The 25,358-nt window shown below is 36.6% G+C and overlaps 3 protein-coding genes across 5 annotated transcripts; 1 reads left to right on the forward strand and 2 right to left on the reverse strand.

Moving 5' to 3' along the window:
* The first annotated feature begins 5,585 nt into the window (after positions 1–5,585).
* On the forward strand, positions 5,586–12,474 carry LOC107875925. Of its 2 annotated transcripts, XM_016722829.2 has the most exons (3): positions 5,586–5,813; positions 5,953–6,019; positions 11,201–12,474. In XM_016722829.2, exons 1-3 carry the CDS (start codon positions 5,736–5,738, stop codon positions 12,115–12,117), a joined length of 1,062 nt encoding a protein of 353 aa, XP_016578315.1. In that variant the 5' UTR covers positions 5,586–5,735; the 3' UTR covers positions 12,118–12,474. The 2 variants fall into 2 exon arrangements, with proteins under 2 accessions (XP_016578315.1, XP_047269873.1); XM_047413917.1 differs by lacking the exons at positions 5,586–5,813; positions 5,953–6,019 and adding an exon at positions 8,411–8,553.
* A 1,495-nt stretch (positions 12,475–13,969) lies between these two features.
* LOC107875924 (protein EDS1) lies at positions 13,970–17,787 on the reverse strand. Its single transcript, XM_016722828.2, has 3 exons — positions 17,256–17,787; positions 15,059–15,844; positions 13,970–14,960 (listed from the first exon to the last, which is right to left on the reverse strand). The coding sequence occupies exons 1-3, from the start codon at positions 17,577–17,579 to the stop codon at positions 14,259–14,261; spliced, it is 1,812 nt and encodes a 603-aa protein (XP_016578314.1). The 5' UTR covers positions 17,580–17,787; the 3' UTR covers positions 13,970–14,258.
* A 1,393-nt stretch (positions 17,788–19,180) lies between these two features.
* Positions 19,181–25,069, reverse strand: LOC107875923 (aminoaldehyde dehydrogenase 2). Of its 2 annotated transcripts, none has more exons than XM_047413916.1 (16): positions 24,904–25,069; positions 24,217–24,524; positions 23,423–23,556; positions 22,545–22,625; positions 22,316–22,464; positions 22,007–22,099; positions 21,800–21,923; positions 21,648–21,713; positions 21,474–21,543; positions 21,296–21,372; positions 20,603–20,716; positions 20,307–20,384; positions 20,061–20,212; positions 19,730–19,790; positions 19,539–19,645; positions 19,181–19,387 (listed from the first exon to the last, which is right to left on the reverse strand). In XM_047413916.1, the coding sequence occupies exons 2-16, from the start codon at positions 24,245–24,247 to the stop codon at positions 19,297–19,299; spliced, it is 1,428 nt and encodes a 475-aa protein (XP_047269872.1). In that variant the 5' UTR covers positions 24,248–24,524; positions 24,904–25,069; the 3' UTR covers positions 19,181–19,296. The 2 variants fall into 2 exon arrangements, with proteins under 2 accessions (XP_047269872.1, XP_016578313.1); XM_016722827.2 differs by having other exon boundaries at positions 24,260–24,524; positions 24,904–25,068.
* Positions 25,070–25,358: the final 289 nt, after the last annotated feature.

Below are 25,358 nucleotides of genomic sequence, written 5' to 3' on the forward strand. Positions count from 1 at the left end.
AGGAAGTTTGTTCTCTTCCGATAGTATAGTACAATGTCTTTAAATTATCTTTTACTAACAAATTTTATCACCAAAGTGATGGGCATTAAGTATGTTGGCATTCTTAAGGTCTTCAATTCGAGCCTTGAAAATGAAACCGGAGATAGCACAACTACAAATCAATTGAGTCCCAAAGCATATATCGAATAAAATGTGAGAAACTCAAAAATTAAGAGTAGTCAAATTTAGCTTTAAGTGATTATCCATAGGAAAGTGAAAAATCAGGTTGAATAGTATCGTATCAAATGGAAAGGCTATCGTTTGCATGATAAGTAATTCTTGTAATAGTGTTTGCATCCAAATCAATGCAACCTATTGTGTTTAATTAATTTAATGAAGCTAATACATGAATTGATTAACTATAATTATATATTCGAAGTCTATATCAAATCAATAAATTTGAAGGAAAATAAAGACGTGCACACTTAAGTAAAATTATGAAAAATCAACTTTAAAAATAAAATAAAATATTAAATGCTAAATGAAAACAGAAAACATACAACTAATGACCCAATTTTTTGATTTAACTGAGACAAATTCCATTTCCAGGTCCCAACCAAAAAGAACAAAAAATAAAATAAAAATCAATAGTTCTTAGTGTAGTAGTATTTATTTTGCCTTTTCTAATTTATCCAAAAATTATTTAAAACAAGATGAATGAAGCACCTAGTCTGATTATTAATAAAAAGAAAAAAAAAAGAGTATAAAAGGTCGTAATCCTAAACCCCTTCCCAAGTTGGAAATAAGAAAGGGGTTTTTTGTACTGTGCAATATTTGCAAGTCATTGTTGTTCATTTCAATCCCAACAACTAAACGTCCATCGGAAAATGGGAGGGGCAAGTAAGGCAGGTGACTTGGTATTTAAGGCGGCGGCAGCGGGGCTTGGCGTTGCCACCATATATCTGACTGCTACTTTCTCTGTTAACGTCTACCGTGGTCTCTCTTGGCATAAAGCTCAATCGGTATCCTCCACAATCCCTTATCAAACACTTTATATATGATTGCTAGTTGTTCTTTTCTTTGATTGAAAAGCTAATTGTGTGATTTCTATTTGCAATAGAATTTTTTTTTTTTTTTTTGCGAAGATATTTCGATCCATTTATAGTAGCAACCTTGATCTTTCGTTATGCTCATTTCATTTAATGGTCAAATACACACCTAAGGTATCACGGATTTCTTAATTGAAGTATTGGATGTACGAGTTTCCTATCCTATGTGAAGTATTACCAACTATTTATCAAAACATACCCCATCTATCAATTGTTCATTTTTCATACTTGAACTATGTTGATATCTTTTTTTTTTGATAACCATGGTGTACAGGCCCAGCTTGGGCACCTCGACTAAATATGCGAGATACTTGCCACCTCCCACCAGCAATAATAGGTATCAGTTAACTCTATCCACAAGGCTAGAATAGATGGGAAGAAATCACCGAGTGATTTTGTTTCTGCTGGAATTGAGAACTATGGTAATATTTCAAGTAGGAAAAGTACACAATTGATAGTATAGTTAGTGATAGTTCAAGTAGGAAACTCACACGTTTGATAGACCGGTATAAATGTTGAAAAACTAGGATAAGCTAGGGGTGCCTTTGACCCTTTACTCTTTGATTTATTTCCTTTATCTCCTTATTTATGTTACATGGATTTATTCATTTGCCTTAAATTGCCCATGTACTACGTGTGTGATATGGGTTTGATTGGGTTGCTGCAAATACGAACGTAGTAAAGAATTAGACTAATACATAAATGTGCCATTTAACTTTCAGCTTTGCATCTATGCTCTTCAACTTTAGGTGTACACAAGTAGGCACTTAAACTTGTATAAAGTTGAACAAGTACACACATGCGTCCTATGCGGTGTCCTACGTGTATTCTTATGCCACATACGCCGGGTTTGCTTACTTGTTCAACTTTATTCAAGTTTAAGTACCTACTTGTGCACACCCATAGTTGGAGGTCATAGATGCCAGCTGAGGCCGAGTTAATGGGCACGTTTATGTATGCCTAAAATGTGTCCGTTTAACATAGCTCCTAATAGTGTTTCACAGAGAACAACTCCTAGCAGCGGTGCAGCTACCTTTTGGTGGTGGTGGTGGGGGGGGGGGGGGGGGGGGGGGGGGGGGGTTCATTGAATCCCCTTGAAAAACTATATTGCATAAATTGGACAAAATTGTTTGTATTTTGTATATTTATACATTGTCGAATCCCCTCGAAAAATGGTAAATGGTGCATTCTGGCTCTCATTGCATCCCCTCGCTAGATTTCTTGGCTCCGCCACCGTCTCCTAGTGCAAATTAAAAGATTGACCATCGTTTTCCTTCTTAAATAGGACCATCATTTTCCTTCTCTATTACCAATTTCTTGTCTTTTGGCCTTTTAATCTCTACTTCCTTTGAATCACCGATGACTGTTCAGCTCAAGGGTTCTGCATGAAATCCTGTCATTCTGTGAGCCAGACACTCAAATAGGACTAAAGTTCCAGCTGCCACTTGTGGTGTTGGAAGAGCCTGTAGGCTGTACCTTTCCCTTATATTTTATCCATAAGATTTAGCTCTTACTATTTTTGTCCGATAATATGAAAAGATCAGTGTTTAGTTTTTGTGTACCAGTAGTAGATTTATTTGTGGGTATAAATTAGTCAATTGTGTGACTTCAAAAGTTAGTACCGAGAAATGCTTGTCTTTTTAATCATTAGTCTGCTGGATGTGAACTTTTAATGTGGTTTTTGGTTCGGTAAGGGTAGGAAAGGGGTAAAGAATAGAGAAATTCATTAGTTTATGTCCCTCCCAATGAAGATTTACCGTTTACCTCCCATTCTTTGGAATGAGTGGAAGGGCTAAAGAGATATGTTTTCTCCAGTTAGTCCTTTAAGGGCTTGAATAGGTATTTTCTTAGCCCTTTCACTTTTACTCCTCTCCCTGACCCTTCTTTTCTGTTTGAAACATAGTTAAGCATTCCCAAGCTGTTGTAATTGATTAGCTTTTCCAAAGTGGGAAAAGAATGTGGTAAAAAGATGAAACTGTTCTGGTGCCAGGGATCGGTTCACAGTCCATCTGAATGCAAGGTGGGTAGTTATTTTGGTTTTCGTGGAGCCTTTCCAATAGGATATTAAGATTATACGAGTTATCAAACTTTTAATTAGCGGAGCACAAAAACTGAATTTATACGTTGGTTAACGTACTTCTTTTTGCTTCAGGTAGTATGAGGTTTCAGCACCTCAAATGCTTTAATTTCTTGAGCACCAACTATGTATTAAACTGCTATTATTTAAACCTCTGAATAGTTTCCATTCCTATTGCGCCTTTCTTCTCTCTGGTGCCGAGGTTCTAACGTCATTTGTTCTGTTCTTTTCATATCTAAACTCAAATGAACTAGTTTTGTGATCTAGTCAGTTCCTGAAAGATGAGTTTGAGCATAGTCTACTGATTAAGAAAATCCTTGAAGAGTTGAGTTGCAAGTTGGTTTCTTCACTCATTGTGTATGTGCAACTGCTTTAAGGCCGATGTGTGTAATGAGTCAAGTAAGCAGCTGGACCATCATTCATGCTTTGTGCTTGTTAGCATGCTATATTTGCCAATTGGTATGAAATTTTAAATACTACATCCTTTAGTTTCAGACACCTGACTGACTATACATTCCATGTGCTCAGTGCGCATTGTATGTGCTTTCTGTTAAAGTAACCTCTCTACACATACTGCCTTTGCACTATTGAATGCTGACTGGACTATTTCTCCTAGATAATCTTTACTGGAACTGATTATTACGTAGTATTGCCATCATATGGTTCATTTATGAAACTGTTAGTTCTACAGGAAAGCTTTCTGATAGGTGGCCTTTTTCTTCCTCCAATTGCAGAAAACCGAGAAAGAAGGGTCTGTAGTTCAGCAGGAAGGATGAAGTGTCTTCAAATCCTACACTAGGTCGTCATGTTGCTAGCCGAGGCCCTGCAAGAAATTTCGGAGGATATCTGAATGTTGTCACGTTGTGTAATAACCTTTTCACAGTTTTCCCATATGATATTTAAAATATGGCAGCACTTCACGATCTTCTCATTCAACGAACAAATTGGATGGACAGTATGTCATGTTTATTCATATTCCGTTTCTATTTTTGTTGCTTAAATTCTCCATAACTCCGAGTTGTAACTGTTAGTTTGAACGATATTCGGAGTTGCATCTATTTACACACTATGACACAATAATATACATAGATAGATAGCATGGCAGTGGGTTTTCTTTACAAGTATGCAATCACCCATAAAAGGCAAGTTCATTTTTTGGTACTAAAGATACTAGAACACATCATATGAGATACAATAACCAAAGATGAAATATTTAGTAGAAAATAGTAAGTTAGGTAATTTCCCTTTCTCATATCTTACATGCCCATTTCGTATCCTTTTCCTTATACTGCCTTTGTGATTTTGGTGCAATTCAAAAGGAAACTTCTGCCCATAAGCAAAAGCAAGGCCAACTGCTTTCCCATTGCTAGAGAAATACAATTTTGCTTATTTTCTCAAATGTAGTACTTAGTTATTGTTATGGTAAAAGATACACAAAGTTAGTGAGTCTGAATTTAGATTACTTTCTGTCTTAATTCAGTAAAAGAGATACCCCTCCGTCCTATTTTACCCGTCCCAAATTGGGATGACACAGCTATTAAGAAAACAATAATTGGTAATGTAACTTTATCATTTTGCCCCTCTTAATTGTGTCTTGTTGTTAGTTTTAATATTGATGGATGACTAATACCAAAACACCATTTATATTCTTAATGGTACTTCTTTTTGCAACATTTTTCAAGAATGCTAATAATAAGAAGTAATTAATTACATTAAGGGTATAATGGAAAAAAAATTGTTTTTGTCTTGATAAGTAAAAAGGAACAACAAATTAAGAAATTTGGGATGGGACGGAGGGAGTATTATATATAGTCTCCAGAGAGATCATAAGTGGAGACAAATTAGTAAATTATTTGCTTCATTTCTGACACACTAAGTACAAACTTGGGAGAAATAGTGAGGTTTACTGCAGTAAATCAACAAGGAAATGAACGTGTGTGTGGGGATTTGAAGATAAAAAGGAAAGTACAGTCATGTAAGAGCGATAAGAGCAAATTAATACACTATTAATACCTTATTTATTATCTTTAATAATTTTAAAATGTAATCCATTAATCTAAACAATCACAACTTTCAAACATAATTATTACTAGGCAAAATGACAACAACTTTACATATTTAACAAATCAATTGAATGCACAATAATAACATTACCCATAATATAATTTAATAAACCAAATATCAATGTCCTTATATTTATTTTATTACCAACAAATATCTAAATCTAATCCATTTTTTAATTTTATTAACATATACTACAGTTGTAAGACGGGCAATTTTATTAATCAACCAAAAATACCCCTCATCTTCCACTTATTTACATCATCACCTTATCATAAAACCCATAAATTTGGCAACAACCAAGGGCAATTTCGGCATACTATTTCTATATATTATAGCCACAGCCCACATTTGTATAAAATTTTCTATATATTGAAAGATCCAAACTTTTCACAAAGAGATTTGCCGTTATCTTCTCTCTATACCTATCCACCTAAATTCTTCGACATATATTTCTCTGATCAAATTAGAGCTTCTTTTTTGTCACAAATTCGATTTACCCACTCAACATGGTTTCCGATTCTATTATCAATGCTTCAATCCCTGTTGCTTCCTCTAATCCCAAAGATTTCGCCAAGAAAAAACGGGTAACAATTTGTTAATTTTTTTTCTATTTGTTCTGTTTAGTTTTTCATATTGATAAATTTTAGGTGTTCTATGCGTCTGATTTTCAATGTGATTTCTGTTATGTACTGTTTTGTTTTATTTTATTTTTGTGAATTTTAGGCTAATCGGTCGGCGAAGTTGAAGCAGTGCAAGCTTGATGCTCGACGTGAACAATGGCTCTCACAAGGTTGTTAAAGTTATCTCCTTTTTTGTTTGCAAAATCCGGTTTAAGTGATAAATTGAACTGAAAAAGATTTATTGGTTTATCGTTATCTGGTTATCGGATTTGACGGTTTTTTATATTGGGTTATTGGTTTGGTTTCTGATTTTAAGGTTTTTAGTTAATCGTTAAACTGATAATACAACAAGGTTATACTAAAATTACCTTTTTTATCCCGAATTATATAATAGTGGCTTTAGATTTTAAATGAAAAATCGCACTTTCCTGTGCATTTTTTAGTTGTTGTGTTGGTGCTGATGTTTTTTTTTCTGAAGTCATTGGCTTGGTGGGATTCTGCCCCTAATGGAATTAACTGGCCTCGTTTTTCTTTTTAAAAAATTATTACAGTGCTATTGCATCCAAGTTTGCTACTTAATCAGAAACAAATAAATTTATTCGGCAATAACTTATATGTATTTGCTTCTGTTTGTAATTGGTGTAGATTTTATGCATGAAGACAATGTATGTATATGAAAAAATGAAGCTAAGAGAAAACAACAAAAATTAGAGGAGCACTTTTTTATCGGTTAAATAGAAAACCAAACCGGTAAGGACCAAAATCCGATTAATCGAAAACCAATAACAAGTATCTTTGGTTTTGGTTATTGGTTTTGAGTGTTTACAAACCAAAAACCGATAAACCGAACAGGCAATGCACAAAACCAGAAGGAACCAACTGATAAAGACCCCTAATATCCTTTTTGGTCAGGCCAAAAGTCATTCTTTAGACTTGAATATATACAGTTAACAAGTTTTTGAAAGTTTATATAGTTATTTAATTCTAATAATAATTTTGTTGTCGGGGGTATTTCATACCCATTGAGTTAAAATCTTCGCTGAAGTCATATGCCAACACCTCAAGTTGGCATGAAGTTTCACTAGATACCTTAACTAAGCTTTGTACCATTTAACCATTGTAGTAGGGTTTTGACTGTGTCATTTTGACTCTTTCTGCACCTGCTTATAAAAATCTCAGGCGCGTGTACACATGTGTCGTACATTGATTAATTGGCCATTTAAATCGTGCCATGCCACTTTAATCATCCAAATCAATTTTATGCTCGACACACCTAAAATTGTCATTTACTATTTTCTCAAATAATTGTCATATAGTTTTTATTCTAATATTTAGGACTTTGAAAATAATTAAAGTTATAGCTGTTGAATTTTGACGTACTTGTAAGAGGTAAGAACTAATTTTATCGAAACATACAACTTCTTGTAACCTATGTCATAACAATTCTACAAAAACAAGAGCAAAATTTGTTCGATCTACCTCACTGTGGTTCCTTGCATAGATAATGATTTTGACTATGACTGTTGATAAATTTTATGTCCATAGTAACATAGTTTCATTGGGTGGAGAAGAATATTACTCCAACTTGTTAAGCTAATTGGCTTATGTTGCTTAAATGGATTCATCAAGAAAGAACTTGTCAGTTCCTTTTTTATCCTTTAAGAATAGATTTCACGCTATACAAAATTCTCATTTGATTATTTTTCTGTATTTAGGACTTCCAAATTAACTGAAATTTTAACATTAAAATATTCTGTCCTAAATTAAAGTGAAAACACATTTAATAAGCAGACCCCAACCCCATCCAAGTCATCTTCTCCACTTCACCACAAACACCACTCTTCCATTGCTCCAATGAAAGAGTGGAACTCAACGTTTCAATATTTTACCTGCAATAGGTCTTAAAAAGTATTTCAATTTTCTGCATGTTATTACTCCATTACACAGAAAAAGATGCTATAGCATGTCCATGATAAACAAATTTTTGCCAAACATCATGTTTTTTATTATATGGACTTGTGGGAAATGGATTTACTGGAACAAGGTTTAAAAGCTCCATGACATTGTTAAAAGTAAATTGGATGTTGAGGACAAAATAGAGCTAATCACTATTTCACAAGTCCTATAACAGATTTGAGTCAGAAATCTGACCTCCGTTAAAGGAGTTTAAGCAATGGTGGGAGGTAGTGGCTGGAATAATGTGAAAGAAAAAGATAAAAATAATATAAGAATTGGCTAAATAAAGCCTTTCACACGCTACAAATGAGTGTATTACACTCATTATGGCATATCAGAGAAATTGTCTATTTGGTACAATCTTCGGGTAGTGTAAAGTGTTTATAGGTAAACAATCTATTTGAGGTCTCCTAAGTGAAATTTCGTGCCAACTTTAGGTGTAGGTGTATAACTTCAGCCTTAAATCTTTGATGCAAAAGTAAAAATTAAAATCTTTGAATGCATCTGGGTATTGTAGGCGTATCAAGGTTGAGGATGTCAAGGGGGCTACGCAAGATGCGACGGGGGAAGGCGATGGGGCCAGACGAGATTCAGTGGATTTTTTGAAGAGCATTGGCCGGGCAGATTTGGAGTTGACAAGGTTGTTTAACATCATTTTAGGGCGCCGAGGATTCTTGAAGCGTGAAGGTGGAGTACGATGTCTTTGTACAAGAACAAGGGGACATCCAGAGTTGCAACAACTATAGAGGTATTAAGTTGTTGAGTCATACTATGAAGGTTTGAAAAAGGGTGGTAGAGTTGGAGGCTGAGAAGGATCGTATCTCGGAGAATCAGTTATGTTTTATGCCAGGTCGCTCGACTACTGAGGCCATTCACCTTGTGAGGAGATTAGTGGAACAGTTTCGGGAGAGGAAGAAGGACTTGCACATGGTGTTTAGTGATCTGAAGAAGGCATATGACAGAGTTTCCAGGGAGAGGGAGATTCTATGGATGTGCTTGTAGGCAAGAGGGGTGCCCGTGGCGTACACTAGGGTGTGTTTGGTATGAAGGAAAATGTTTTCCATGTAAAATATTTTCCTAGAAAATGTTTTCCTGGAAAACAAGTTTATTTCTTACTTGTTTTCTTATGTTTGGTTGGTGGATGGAAAATATTTTTCGGAAAATATTTTCTAGTATTTGGTTGGTGAATGAAAAAATATTTTTCAAAAAATACATTTTAGTGTTTAGCTAAAGCGTTCCTTTAAAAAAGAATTAAAAAAAATTAAATCCTTTTTTGGAAAAGGGGTTGGTAGGCGGGTGGGTAGGGTTGTCAGAATTGGCAGTAGGGGTGGGGTAAGAAAAAAGTTATAAATTTTTTTTGTTAAAAAAAAATTTTAAAAATTGGGTGGGGTGGGTGGGTTAGTAGGAGTTGGGGTTCAGGGTAGGGGAGGGTAGGGGAGGGTGGGGGGGGGAAAAAATTGAAATTTTTTAAAAATAAATTTATTTTTTTATTTTTTTTTACGTTGGGGGGGGGGGGGGGGTGGGGGGGGGGGAAGGGATGGGAGAGAGGGCTGGTAAGGGGGGTAGGGAGGGTGGGTGAGTAGGGGTGTGGAGTAAGAGAAAAGTTTGAATTTCTTAATAAAATGTAGATATTGTTTTTTAAAGGAGGGCTGGTAGGGGTAGGGTTGGGGTAGGGGTAGGGGATGGACTAAAAAAAAATTTTGAAATACTTTTTAAAACAATTGAATTTTGGGGTGGGGGTGGGGGTGGGGGTGGGGTGATAGGGTATTGGGGGAGGGGTAGATGATTTTGAGAATTGTATAAACATTTCAACTTTAAAGTGAGGTTGAAAGAGAGTTTTGAAAAATTTTTTCCATACTTTTTGAAGGGAAGTCATTTTCCTTAGATTTAAGGAAAATAAGTTGGTTTAAAAACATTTTCCAAAACATGTAAGCCAACCAAACATAAGAAAATTAGAAAATGTTTTCCTTCATACCAAACACACCCTAGGTCGATTCAGGACATGTATGATGGCGTGAAGAATCGTGTGAGAACGTTAGAAGGAGATTCAGAGCCCTTTTCGGTATTGATAAAGTTGCACCAGGGATCGACTTTTAACCCTTTTTTTATTTGCCTTGGTGATGAATGTTTTGACGCGTTATATTCAAGGGAGGTGACTTGGTGTATGTTATTTGCTGATGATGTAATATTGATTGATGAGACCTGGGGAGAAGTTAATGATAAGTTGGAGATTTGGAGACAGACCCTTGAGTCTAAAGCATTTCAGTTGAGTAGGACCAAGACGGAGTACTTAGAGTGTAAGTTTAGTGATGTGTCGCAGGAGGCTGACGTGGTTGTGGAGCTGGACTCTCAGGCCATTCAGAAGAGGGGGAGTTTCAAGTATCTGGGGTCTATGATTCAGGGAAATGGTGAGATTGACAACGATGTCACGCATCGTATTGGGGCACGGTGGTTAAAATGGAGGCTCACGTCGGGAGTTTTATGTGATAAGAAAGTGCCCCTAAAGCTTAAAGGTAAGTTCTACAGAGTGGCAGTCCGACCGACTATGTTGTATAAAGTGGAGTGTTGGCAGTTAAGAACTCCCACATCCAAAAGTTAAAAGTGGCGGAGATAAGGATATTGCGATGGATGTGTGGCCATACCAGGAGAGATATGGTGAGGAGTAAGATTATTCGGGAGAAGGTGGGAGTGGCTTTGGTGGTGGACAAGATGCGAGATGTGAGGTTACGTTGGTTGGAGCAGGTGATGAGGAGGGGCTCCGATGCTCCAGTGCGGAGGTGTGAGACACTGGCTATGGATGGTTTTAGGTGGGGTAGAGGTAGGCCGAAGAATATTTGGAGGGAGGTGATTAAGCATGATATGGAGCAGTTACAGCTTACGGAGGACGTGACACTTGATAGGAAGATGTGAAGGGCGTGGATTAGGGTAGAGGGTTAGAGGGTGGGGGTGCATCGGTAACAGTAAGGGATCGCTCTTTATTTGTGTCTAGGGTTTCGAATAGTTAGTTTTTAGTATTATCTTGTGGTTCAAGTATTATCTTGTGGCTAGCGGTAGTAGTTTATTTTGCATACTGTACTAGTTTATATGCATTTATGTTTTGTGTTTGTTATATTGTTATCGGTCCTAAGCCGGGGGTTTATCGGAAACAACCTCTCTACTTCACCTGAGGTAGTGATAGTGGTATGGTCTGCGTACACTCTATCCTCTCCTACCCTCTCCAGACCCCACTATGTGGGAATACACTGGGTATGATGTTATTGTTGTTGAATGCATCTGTGTATTTGGTGAATGATTGAGCAATCTCAAGATTGGTACTTTTTCTGTATTTTTGTTATAAATTATGTTGTTTTCCTTTATTTATGTGCCTTAATTCTTGTTTTTTGGGGCTTGTGTAGTGAAGAATAAAGGCTCCAGACAGGAACTTAATGGTGGGGGAGGGGCTTGTGGGCAGGGAATGCAGGTTACTAATGAAAGAGGCCAATTGATGGAGAAGTTAGCTATAAAGCCGAGAGGAGAGGCAGAGGAAAATGGGGGTTACACGAGCACGTACAATGATTTTGATTCACCTTCTAATAGCCCCACCAGCCACACTAGTAGTTTGTTGGAAGGAAATGATTCTGGGACCAATTTCACAGGTGGCAGCAGCAGTAGTAACAGTAGTAGCAGTGGTGGATGTTGCTCACGAAGTATGAGTGAGGAAGATAACGAAGGGGATGATGACTGCTTGGATGATTGGGAAGCTGTTGCTGATGCTTTAGCTGCCACTGATAAGAAGCAGGAGCAGCTTAACTCTAGCTTGGATTCAGCTCCAGAGAGGGATGACAATGTGGTGCATATGAGTTCTCAGCAAGAAGCTTCTGACCCGAAGGTACCAGCAAAGGATACGTCACAGCAGAATCCCAAGGGCAGAGGAGCAGTACCTGGATCTCCTGTCGGCATTCATGCATGGAGGCCTAATGATGCATTCCGTCCACAGAGTCTTCCGAATTTGTCGAAACAGTATACATTCCCTATGAATTCGGGGCGGCATTACCGAGGAGGCTCTGTATGGGGATGTAAAAGCTTATCAATACCCACATCATGTCCCATATGTTGTGAGGATTTGGATTTCACAGATACAAGTTTTCTCCCTTGTCCTTGCGGGTTTAGGCTTTGTCTCTTTTGTCACAAGAGGATTCTTGAGGATGATGGGCGGTGTCCAGGTTGCAGGAAGCAGTATAAACATGACCCAATTGAGGGAGAGACAACCAAAGATGCAGGCTGCCTGATTTTTCGAGCGGCTCGTTCTTGTAGCATGATCTCAAGGTCGTAGGGAGATTTTGTTTTCTGTGAATGTGTATGTTGTGTTCCTCTTTCTCTGTGTGGCTTGACTTTGTCAGACTCCAATTTTTTTTAGCACTAGATGTTGATATAGGATCGAGATTCTGAAAGCACTGGGGAACTGTTACGGTTCTCTTATAATTTTTCTCATTATAGATATGATGCTTGTGCTGATGTAGAAGACTCGTTATGTGAATAGATAAGGTGGATAAAGGTTAGATAGACTGAATTCGATGGTATAAATGTCCTTGTCTCTTTGAGCACTGTTTCACTTTCTATCAGATTACCATGAATAAACATGAGAACAATGGGACATCAATCTTTGAATGAATATCTTTCTTTCTGAACATTTCTGCCATTCTTCATCTTGACTTTTTGCGATGAATCTGAGTAAATACACAGCCTATATATTTTATCCTCAAACTAGCTGTTAACTGGTCTATTGCTCTCACTTTTCTCTTCAATTCAGTTTTGGATCAAACCACAATATGCAACCTTACCACAGTGTATGGGCTTTTAGTTTGTTAGATATGTACTGATAGGTTTTCTGCCAGCAGATATGTGTCGATGCTCTGCCTCAAGGTAACGAAGAAGTGAATTTTGGGATAGATATTTAGATTGTCTTGTGAAATTCAAAGTTCTTGCGCTTTGGGTGTCACTTTTAAGTGTACGGTTTTATGAAATGAAGTAATCTTGTTGAGTTTAGATCGGTTAGCTGTATGTTTGATGTTTTTATTTTGTCATCTTTGTTGCATTCCCTAATAGTTCTATATTCAAATTGCGCATTCATTGTGTGGATGCTTGACATGTGGATTATAGCCTTGTCAGATTCAAATAGTGCATTCTGTAGTGTTTTCTCAATATCCTGTCTAAAAATGGGATCAGTCTGGTTTTGGTTTTGGGGGTGGGGGTTTGTTCAGTGGAAGTATCTTGAAAAATGTCCTATACCTTGAGCTTCCGTTCTCTTCGTTCTCTTCTCATATGCTGGTAAAGATTATTAAGTCCTTCAATATGGTTATTTTTGTTGAAAGCTAATTTACATTTAGATATTCTATTTGATATCTCAGACTATTTCTAAGCTTTATACCGTCTGCTTACTGGATCTTGACGAGATTATGTTAGTATGACAGTTCTGTTTTTTTAGAGCAGTAGCAGCAGTTATTTGGTGTTGCTTCTTTTTCCCTGGTACTAGTTGATTGCTTTTCCGTGCGAGTATTTGGAAGCTAACATTTGGAAGTATCTCCAAATGTTGTACCTTCTCTTCTCTTCTCTTCTCATAAGCTGGTAAAAATATCAAGTCCTTCAATATGATTAGTTTTGTTGACAGCTGACATTTACATGTAGATCTTCTATTTGATAGCTCAAACTTTTCCCAAGCTTTATACAGTCTGCTTACCGGATTTTGACGAGATTATGTTAGTATGACAATTGCCTTTTTAGAGCAGTAGCAGCAATTATATGGCGTTGCTTCTTTTTCCGTCTGTACACGTTGATTGCTTTTCTGTGGAACAGAAGACTTTGTGCCACAGCTGATCTTCTCCTTGCTGTTCTTGAAGTTCAATTTCGTTAGTCTCCGGTTTGTTCCGGGGATAAAATGAGATCTTTGCATGTTTCCCATGGTTGTAAGGCTCTTGGGTTGTAGACAGGAGCGATTAAAGTTTGGTTCTGTATCATTTACACATTTTTATTTGGTTTTCACCGACTTTCATGAGATTATCTTTCCCAAATTTCTGTCAGTGGTGGTATTTATGTTGTCCAGATCTTCTCCTATAAAAGTTGTAAAACTAAGCCAGCTTGGCTACTTTTTAGGTTCTTAGATTGTTGAACGTTGGAAATTCTCGTTGTACATGGGAAAAATGTGCACTTGTATCCCACCTTAAATACTTGAATGTTGGTGTTCTTGCTACAACTAATCTACCATACAAGTAAAGCAATTCCTAGGAAAACTGGAACATCTTCAATTATCTTGGCTGCATACATTGGGTTGCACTCGTTAGTATCTTTGTTTATCATCTTAGGCAAATACAATATGACTCTTCTTATTAGGGCATTGGAGTATACGTGGTGGAATATTTGAGGTGTCCGCAAGTTGGCCCAGACACCATATTTATCACAATATTAGGCTGAAAGGAGCTAAGAATTTATATGACTCGATACCCAAGATGCCTGTGTGCGCTGAGTAGGGAGTGTTTTCCACCATTTGGTAAAGGTAGACTCAGGGAAGAAAACATCATTGCCCAGAAGGCCTCTCTGGAACCAGCCCCATGCATTTGTTTCTAAACTCAAAACCCTGTTTTGAACTTCTTCAAATGTCTTGTTTCTTAGTTCCTCCACTTCTGCCCAGAAGCATGACTCGGAACGCGCACCACTTTGGACTCTCTCAAAATGCTCTAACCATCTCTGTGTGAACCGATAACGCTTAGGCCTAGCCCTGATCATGTAAGGTCCAGTATCTTCATTCTTCAAGTGCCTGTAATAGTTTGCGATATCCAAGGGCTCAACTTTCCTGCGAAACTGTGTCCCTAGTTGTATCCACTCCTTTCGTCCCTCGAAGCTATCTGGGAGCTCATACCTTTTCAACATTTCAATGATCTCATCCCATATACCTGCTAACTCAAGCCTTTTCACATTAGCATTGAAGTCATCAATGTTTACTTGAAGCTTGAATGCATCATAATATCCAACTTTTTGGATATCACACTTGGTCTGGTACTCCTGTATCTTGCTTAACCCGTCCACGATGCTTTTCTTATTAAGATCAATCTTTTCCTCGTTCTTCTTTTTCTGCTTCTCCCACTCTCCTGCAGCACGAAGACACAACCTTGCTCTTGTGCTCTGAGATTTAGAAAACGTGATGAAAGCGCTCATTAGCTTGAGCAAGATTGGCAATCCTGTTGAAAATAAGGATAAAACTAACCATATTTATCGCTTACCAGGCCGAGGTCATTCAGTGCTGAATTCATAGTTGCAACTTCATCACTGGGATTGACATTCGAAGACAATGGAATATCAGTAAGATTATTGAGACAAACCGCATCTTGCATCTCTAAGCTCTCCTGCATTTCGTTTCTATATAACAGATGTTCGTTTAAGCTTCTGGCATCGATGACTTCAGCTTCTGCTTCTGAACTCAGTTGAGAGGAATAGAACAGTAACTGCAGAACAGCATCTGGATTCTCAATGACAACCAGTTTCCCATTACCAGTACAGAAGATGTAAGTTCCAAAAGGTCTGTAAAGGCTGAGTTGAACAATGTTGGAAACAGTTTCTAACAGCAAGTTTGTGCATCCCTTCAGATTACATGCAGCATAGCTTGCAACACAGGATGCACTCCTCATTACAGTCATAAAGAAATTCAAAGCATCACTTGATCTTGCACCAGACACATTCGGGGATTTTGGGTTGATGCCCGCAAAGATTGCTTGAACCAATTCTTGAATTGATGAAAGGGGAGCAAGCATCATCCGGGGGACAACATCGTACTTCATGACAAAATGTATGAAGTAATGGGCCCAGTTTTCGCGCCTGAGGGCATGAGACCATATTCTGTCACCAACAAGAGGGGATCCAAAAGTCATACAGTATGGATAGACTAGATTGTCATTTGATCTTGTGCGGCGATATTCCAGACACCAGAGAGCTGCCAAAATAGCTATAGGGCCACCGAATGAGTGCCCTGTAAACACTATCTGTTTTCCATCTGACATTGCCTTCTCCACCTAAAACAACCAAACCCCATGAATCAACAACACTCATTTCCCAAATAAAAGATGGAAGCTATACATGAAGATTAATTTCCATTAACCTAGTCTATCCTGAAAGGATCAGTCATAGGAATCAGTACTCTATTTTGGCTTGGAACATATTGCTGAAATGACCCAAGTAATAACTAAAAGTCACTGAAGGGAACCAAGTTGATCGAACTCAAGTTGGCTGGATCAACATGAAATCGTCAAGAATAACATCACTAAAATTGACAAAGTTGGTTTGAGGAGCAAAGGCAGATTCAGAATTTAGACTTGATGGTTATATATCTACGTTTTCTGGCAAAAATGTTAGGTTCAGTTGAAGCCATTGTGCAAAGGCTACTTTAGCCTCTGCCCGGAGAAGCAGCCATAAATCCAATAGTCACATTAGGTCTACTCAACAAAGAAAGTACTTAAAAAAAAGAAGTTTGAATTAAAAAGAAAAATTCTTTGTCTAAGACTCATAGATTTGATTCTTTAATTGGTGTACACTCTTGTAAAAACTCTCTAAAAGAGATGAGATGAAAGTCAAATCTCTCTTTGTGTGCTGGTATAATCCATTGAATGTATCCCCAGCTTTTGGTCCATTTCCAGTGCTAAACATCTAACAGTTCAGGTTCTTCCTTCCTTTCCTCTTCTGGAACCATTCTCCCCGCTTCACAACAACTACAACCCAGTGTAGTCCCACAAAGTGGGCCCGGGGAGGCTAGAGTGTACGCACCTCACCCCTACCTCTCAGAGTTAGCGATGTTGTTTCTGATAGACTTTCGACTCAAGGAAAAACAGTCCAGAAAAGAAGTAACGGAGGTACAAGAAACAGTAGATGCTAACACAAACAACATATAGTGCCAAAACAGAAACTCGAACAAAACAATACGATAGCCAAGATACAAGGAATCCACAAATAATAACAGAAATCGAAGTACAAGAAACTACATGAGCAATACTGCGACTACCAATGAACATACAGCAAGCAGGGGGCAGCTCAATGAAATTGATGGCCTAAAGCCAAATTTTAATAAGAGGTCTAATTATATTCAATAAAATTAGCTTCTACGATGCGCCGCACGTGCATCTCGTGCGCACCACGTGCATCGGACATGCATTTAGTGTCAATTAGCAAAAAATTTAAATTCAGATACATATTATTTTTAAACATGAAAATTAATTTATTTGCATCAATTCTAGTTTGTGAAGCTATCCTTTGTCACTACTTATGTCAAAATGAAAGATGTCAGTTGAGATTGTTACTAAAATTTGAGGGACCTTAGGCATATGCCTTAGTGGGAATTAGTTTTCATTTTCACCAACATCATCTACTGGGAAGCCAAGAAAACAAAACCACCAAAAACCAAAAAGGAACAAGATTATCAAACCCCAGTACCTCATTTTTAAGTGAAGATTTGTTCAATATGTCTTCAAATCTCCTAGCAAATGCTTCATTCACCATAGCTAATTCATCAGTACCAACACTTCTCATGGATGGAAACAAAGATACGTTAATCTTTGTTTCTCCAAAAGAAGTGTTATTGTACCAACCATCAAGAGACCAAGTTCCAGCAAAACCAAAAACAGCATCCATTGACCCACTTTTTTTCTTGTAAATATAAGGTTTCCCAGATGACAAAGTGTGAGCTTCCATGGCTAAGTTACAAGCTTTCTTGATCAACTCATCTTTGACTTCAATTCCCTCTCCAATTATCACCATTTTTTGCTTCTTAGCTGCTCAAATACTGCAACTTCACTTTACAGTTTTCAAGAATCTTGATGGAATTAATGAGTTAGCTAAGGGGGGAGTGGGTATTTAAGCTTTTGATGATTGGATGAATTGTCCAAGCAATGTGCCATTGACTTGTGGAGTCTTTGCTTTGCTTGTCTCTTGGTTGTGGAAATTCTATTGGAAGTTACATAGTGTCAATCAAAGAAATTTCCCACTATTATTCCGTCTCATTTTACGTGGCATACTTTTAATCATAGAAGTTTAACAAATAAGAAAAGGCTTGACGATATTTTCAGATTGTACTTTATTAAAAAATGTACTACTATTATGTTTAATTAAGTAGGATCTTATAAGTGAAACTAATAAGGTTAAAAGTGAAATTGTGTCTTTAGCTAGTTACTTCCTCCGTTCCAAATTATCCGTCCCAAATTGAGATGTCACAACTATTAAAAAAAAATAATTGATAGTATAATTTTATCATTTTACCCCTATTAATTGAGTCATGCCGTTAGTTCCAATATTGATGGAGTTATTATATGACTGATATCAAAACACTTTTTACATGAATAATTAGGATTATAGGATTAACAAAGTCTTTGCAACATTTTTCAAGATTTGATAATTCAATGTTAGTAACAAGGAGTAATCAATTAGTAAGGGTATAATAGGGAAAAAAAATTGTCTTGTCTTAATTAATGAAAAAAGACAAGTAAAATGAGAAATCAAATTAGAAAATTTGGGACGAGTAATTTAGGACAGAGGGAGTACCAAATAAGAAAAGGTGATAATTCTTTTTGAGACGGATAAAAAAGAAAATGATGAAACATAAAATGAGACGAAAAAAGTAATTATTATTCAGGAAAATGATTGACGTATGTATCTAATCTATATTGTTTAGACTCTCTAAAAGTGTTGCCGTATTTGTGTTGAAATTCTCTAAGAAATGGCATTACTTTGGAAGAATTCGATATGCAATCGATATTTTAAAGAAGTCCGAGCAATATATTGAATGTTACTTTAACTTTTATTCTAGTTTGTTTCACGAAAATATCATACTTTCATTTTACTTTTAATAACACTTTCGTATAAATAACATGATGTATTTAAGATCATAAAATTTAAGGAATACCTTTATTATGTCCAACACATATAATTTAAGATCAAGAGATCACTTTTTTTTTTTTTTTTTTTTATATATATATTCTTGAACTTTTATGCACATATCAAATTGAGATGCATGGAAGTGAAAAAGGAGGGACTATATTGCTGCTAATTGTATTCTCTTTCTTGATTATGCAAAGTGGGCACCCCACTGAAGGACAATTAGGTTCTGGCGTTCTGCTCCCTTCTTTACTCCAATGACTCAATGTAAGGTCAAATAAGTACTTTCATATAAAGAGAAGCCTCCTATGTTTTTCCCTTTTGAAAAAAATAGGAAATAAAGTTTGGTAAGTTGGAAAAGTATACTTGTTTTTAAACATTCTTATGGAAAAATAAAGAATTGTGAAGCTGGTGAATGCTTATTCGTTGATCATTCGCATCTTGCGTTCATGTGAGTCTAGAGAAGGGCCTCACCCAAGATAGAGATAGAATAGAAATGTTACTTCGACAGAAGATATTTTTTGAGTTTTCACCATTGATTAAGGTTTATTACAACTGTTTATTGATTAACGAGCAAAGGAAACAATAATAGACTAGCCTTTCACTAGTTCTTTGAAGGTGACTTGTAAAAAGCCCATGCATCATCGCAAGTATACTCTGTCACCTGCTTAATGTTCAAGTACTTTTCAAGACCCCTGCATCAATGAACACAAGTGACAATAAGAGATCTCAGGTTCGAGCGTTCAAAATGAAACTTTTTTTTTTTTTTCAATTTTTTTTTGGTAGAGAACATTTTCCCTTTTAATAAACCTTACACAACGTGAGTTCAGATTAGTGAGTGCTTACATCTCCCCTAGATCACGTCCAAAACCACTACGCTTTTTACCACCAAATGGAAGCTGACAAAAAGATGGCTGTGAACAGTTAATCCATATGATCCCTGTCTGGAAAGCCTGCAAAATCCAATTAACTCTAGTAGTAATGCCATGCCTATTGATTAAAAAAAATTGCTTACAGCAAATGAGAAATACTCCCACCTTTGTAAACCTCTCACACCTTCCAGCATCTTTTGACATAATAGCAGAAGCCAAACCATACCTATGAGACAAGGGGAAAGAAATCAACAACAACAACAAACAACAAAATTTACGCCTAAATAGCAAGCAAGCCAGATAGGCTATATGACAGTACTAGTCCGGAGCCTAAAGGGCAAGTTTTTTCATCCAAAATTCCGAAAAACTCCTAGAAAATGATGGACGTAAAGTAAATATACTAACATGACTAGAAGTTAACTCTGACTAGTGACTTACTAAATAGGGAAAAAATATACACACAATATATTGGTGAAAGTCTGAATAGGCAACTCACTCGGTGTCATTGGCTAGTTCAATGGCTTCTTGTTCAGTTTTGAATGTTCTGACACAAAGAACAGGTCCAAATACTTCCTCTTTCCAAATTTCCATGGAGGTATTAACATCAGTAATAATTGTTGGCTGAACATAATATCCTTTCTTCAAGTGCTGCAATTCAATCGTGATGACTTGAGTTCTATTACAAAAGATTGACAAACAAAGCACCTCCAGGCTTTTTCCATGAAGGTTATTTTTTTTTTACCTGAGGCCGTTCGCCACCATAAAGAATGGTTGCACCTTCATTTTTGGCATTTGAGATGAACTTCATTACTTTCTCATACTGCAATTTAACAAAAATTAGTACGTAGAAATTGTCTACAGATTGTGTTACGGTTACCACTTCACTTCATCTACAAGATCTGCTGGAAAATAACAAACCAAATATAGTATCTTCTATATGAAAGTGTCAGTTCAATGTTAAACATGATATTTTGTTTCTGAAGTACTTTATAGTTAGAACCGCGTTTTAAATCAACCCAAAACATACAATTTTCTTACCTGGGCAGAACTAACGATGGGACCAAGCTTGCAGTCTTCTTCCAAGGGATCAGAGATCTTGATGTTTTTTGTCCAAAGAATCAGCCGGTCCAAAAATGCAGAAGCAATGCTTTCCTACAGTATTGGCAATTTGGTTTCAGTAAAAGCTCTAACATCTATAACAGACAGGAAAATAGAACAAAAGGACCGAGAAATGCTATAATTTCTTATAAGTTAGAACTTAAGTAATCAGCAATCTGTCTGGACTTGATATGCTAATTTTAGTGCCAATTTTTCATGAAATTTTGAATTGGAGATACAATTCAAAAGCATCTTCTCTCAAGCATAACCATATCACAAAATGTTTTAAGAGTTGGAGTTCACGTTCCTACTGGGATGAACCTAGCTCTGATACCATGTCAAGAATGGACCTTGAGCCTAACTCAACCTTAAAAGCTAACTCAAGAGATGAGGATTACCCAAGTCCATATAAACAAACTAACAGTCCATTCCCCAACTAATGTGGGACTTTACCCACTCTAAAACTTATTACACAGCCAAGCACGAGATGACTTGATGATCATACGTACACAACATGTGTTACAATAGGTACTTCATAGATAATGGTAAATAGTGCCAAACCAGGACTGAGTTAACCAAAGAAAAACACTGTGACTAAATATGTGGACCTCATCCACATATAGCGATTGTTACCTGTATTATAAGACGTGATGTTGCAGTGCAAACTTGACCAGCGTTCGCAAAGCAACCAAAAAGAGTCCACTCAACAGCTGCATTAGACAACGAAGAACATGGGATCAAGAACCGAGGATGAAGTTAACTTCTTAACCAAATGGTAAAGTGTACAATTTTTTTTAAAATAGAAGCAAACCTATGTCAAGGTTATCGATATCATCAAACACAACTATTGGACTTTTTCCGCCAAGCTCAAGAGTAACTGGCTGCAAATGAAACAAAAGGGCTTAGCTATAATTTATCCACCTGAGTACCTATTAGTTTTGGTCAGTTAGAACCTAAAAGATTAATTATTTACGCCAGAACGTACTTTAACAAGTTGAGCTGCAGCAGTCATGACCTTAGCCCCTGTAGCGGCACTTCCTGTAAATGAAATCTGTCGCCAAAAGTTTAAAAACTTCATTCACATGTGAGATTTGATAAATATACAAAAAGCATAACTCGAAAAAGAAACAGGCAAACCTTGTCCACGTGAGGATGAGATGACAAAGGAGCTCCAGCTTCAGGCCCCAATCCTGTTAGAATGTTAAGGGCACCAGGAGGAAGACCGACTTCTCTACAGATCTCACCCAACTCCAAACATGTACTGCGATTGAAAAATTACAGTCGTTTGATTAAAGAAACAAATGATGTGCAGGATATAGATAATGATATGCTATAAGGACTCACATTGATGCTAGTTCAGACGGCTTAAGTATTGCTGCACAACCTGCAGCCAGAGCCGGGGCAACTTTCCATGTGGCCATTAACAATGGATAATTCCTGCGTTATGAAAACAAAAAAGATCATTGACTTGAAAAAGTATGAAGAATGCTATTCTCATTGTTCATTTGTTAGGATTATGGAATGGTATTCTCATTGTTCATTTGTTAGGATTATGGTCCAATTTTTCCAATGAACTAGGAGTGAAACGCAGAAGTTCAATCATGAATGTGTGGTTTGTACAACTAAAAGGAAACTCTGAAAAACGACACCTACCATGGAGTTATCAGTCCCACAACACCGAGAGGTTCTCTAAGAACATAACTCTTAAATGAATCCAAATGAAGATCAACGGGAGTCTTCCTTTTCAAATCTAGAGCTTCAGCGAGGTCTGCATAGTACTCGAAACAGGCTGCAACATCATCCTGAAATATAAGACAGCACATAAAACAAATTTGTGTACTTCCGTAAACTATATGCTTATCTCATTATGCAAAAAACGTACCAGATCTGCAGCAGACTCGAACAATGTCTTTCCACAATCAAGTGATTCAAGTATTGCAAGTTCAGACTTCCTTTCCAGTACCTACGAAAAGATCTAAAACAGTTAGCAAATGAATCGTTTATCGAAAAGCAGAATAGCCAATTAGTCATGAAAACTGTTTCAATATCTTGTCAACACCAGGTGAAATACAATACATACAGAAGTTAACTGTATCCAAATAGTAAGCTAGATGCCCCTAAAACGAAAACATGTGCGCTTTTTTATCCTCCGCGACATCTACAGCTGCACTATATTTCAGGCATCTATAGTGAATAAATATTTGGGCCTAGGACAATCTGAAAAGGCACTCACAACTTTAGAGGAATCGGAATCACTAATGTAATATTACACCTTCGCTAAACCTATTACTATGCCTTGATCTCATCTACATCCATTTCGCTCCAATTGAAGACTTGTTTCACCCCAAACTCAATAGTTCATCTACAAAGACAAAATATGTAGTTTTATCTACAAGGTAAAGATAGCTATTCTTCAAAGCAGAACCAGAATTTGACGCGGTAGGTTGTTGAAGATTTAATTATCACTCGACACACTACCCGTGTTTAGAAGTTCCACTTCACCTCAGTTCAAGGACACAAGGAACACGATCTAGATTTAAGTTCATGGATACGAATGAAAAATTGATTTAAACTAACTAAGGGAATACAGTTTTCCACATCCTGTATGATTTGAGCTCAACGACACTATTCCGAACTCACACATAATTACAAAATCAGCATTGAAACAAAGATAATTTCTCTGTTCTGGCCTAGTAACTGGCTGCATCAGGGAAAGGGCCAAATATACCCTGAACTATTCAACGCAGAAGAGTATACAACCTTAGCAGCAATAGCACGGAGATATTTTGCGCGTTGTTCCCCTGTTGTGGAACCCCAATCATCCCGAGCAAGAGCTCTTCGAGCTGCTTCCACAGCTATATCCACATCTTCTGCAGTAGCAGCCGGAAAATCCCCTGAAACTCGAATTTCACTTACATTGCACTACGAAACAAATAAATTAATCTGTTCTGTCGAATAACTTAAGCTTTTAGACGAGACTGTTCATGCAATTCAACATATTATCTCAGAAAAACAAAAGTTTTTTCACGCGCTTTGCAAAAAGCAATAAAAGAATCACACTTGCAAATAAAAGGACATTCAACCGGAAAAAAAAAGTGAGAAGCGCGATCATATTAGAATAGGAGAAAGAACATAGTGTATGCTAATCATCAAATTAATTCATTCTCACTATAACTTAAACAGTTACACTTTTAGATGAGACTGTTCACGGGATTCAACATAATATTTCAGCTGAACAAAAGTACTTTCACGTGCTTCGCCAAAGAAAAAAAAAAGAATCAGACTCGCAAGTAAAAGGACATTCAACAGGAAAAAAGTGAGACGCGCGATCAAATTTGAATTAGATAAAGAACATAGTATGATAATCATCAAATTAAATCATTCTCTCTAATAACTTCCACTTTTAGATGATACTGTTCACGCGAACATAATACTTATCTCAGCAGAACAAAAGTATTTTCACATGCTTCGCCAAATTTGTTTTAAGAAAAAAGAATCAGACTCACACATAAAAGAACATTCAACTAAAAATGTAAAAAGCGCGATCAACTTACAAGCAAAGAAAGAACATAGTATGCTAATCATCTAGTAATATACCGATGATGTCTTCAGTAGCCGGATTGATTATTGGTATCCTCTTCTTCTTGACTGGTTCTCTCCATTCTCCGTCGATGTACAGCTGTCGACTTGGGATTGGTACGTTGTGAATTGCCATAACTCGATAGTCGATGCAACCACCAAAGAGTTTAAGACTTTTTAAGTAGAGAAAACTGATCTACCATACAGCAAAAATGTTGCAGACTCCAGTGCTTAGTAAGAGCAACTTTTAAAACTTGTGGTAAGTAGTAAATAGAGGGTGTTCCTGCAAGAAATAACCGTACGAATAAGCTCAAAGCATTGTAATTTTCAACCAAAGAAATTCAGATGAACCCATAATATTAGTGTGATTAATTACTATGTTTGTTTTAACTATTGCTAAAATTATTAGTATCATTAAGTCCCACTATCTTATTGATGTGTCACATTAAGTAACGAGATAGGATAATCCATCCAAATGTTATACTTACTAATATAATACAACACAATATAATACGATGTATTATGAATGAACATGTAACAACCATCCAAACAGTGTAGAAGTAAAATTTAGATCATAAATTAAATTATTTTTCAAATTTACAAATGTACAATTATTTTTGGTTTAAATTAATTAAGAAAAATACTACTTTTGGAGAGATTACCTGAAATGAATGAAAGAGAATAAAGGATAGCTCCAAAGAGGAAATTGTGCGTAAAGCCTTTAAGTGGGTAATGTATGATTAATAACATCAAGCAACTAACATTTTTTATAGTGTGATGTACTTCCAAGTTTGATAAATATGTAGTATTAGACGTGATTTCCTTTTATTAGAAAAAAAACAAAGGTGCACATGCTCATATAAGTCATGATTTTTCATTTTCAGTACTATGATCAAATTTAGTGGTCAATAATGCTTGGGCTATGATCAAAGTTTAGTGGTCAATAATGCTTGGGTTGCTAGATATTTCCTTGGTTACGTTGAAACTAAGGAAATCTTATGTGGTAGTAATAAACACCTACTCCCATGCTCTATACTTACATCAAATCAAAAAAATTAATTTTCATAATTAAAAGTCGAACTTCTCTAGTTCAAACTTCATTTTTTTTTTTACGGTT

This window comes from Capsicum annuum, chromosome 6 (assembly GCF_002878395.1).
Source record: "Capsicum annuum cultivar UCD-10X-F1 chromosome 6, UCD10Xv1.1, whole genome shotgun sequence".
Lineage (NCBI taxonomy): Eukaryota > Viridiplantae > Streptophyta > Magnoliopsida > Solanales > Solanaceae > Capsicum > Capsicum annuum.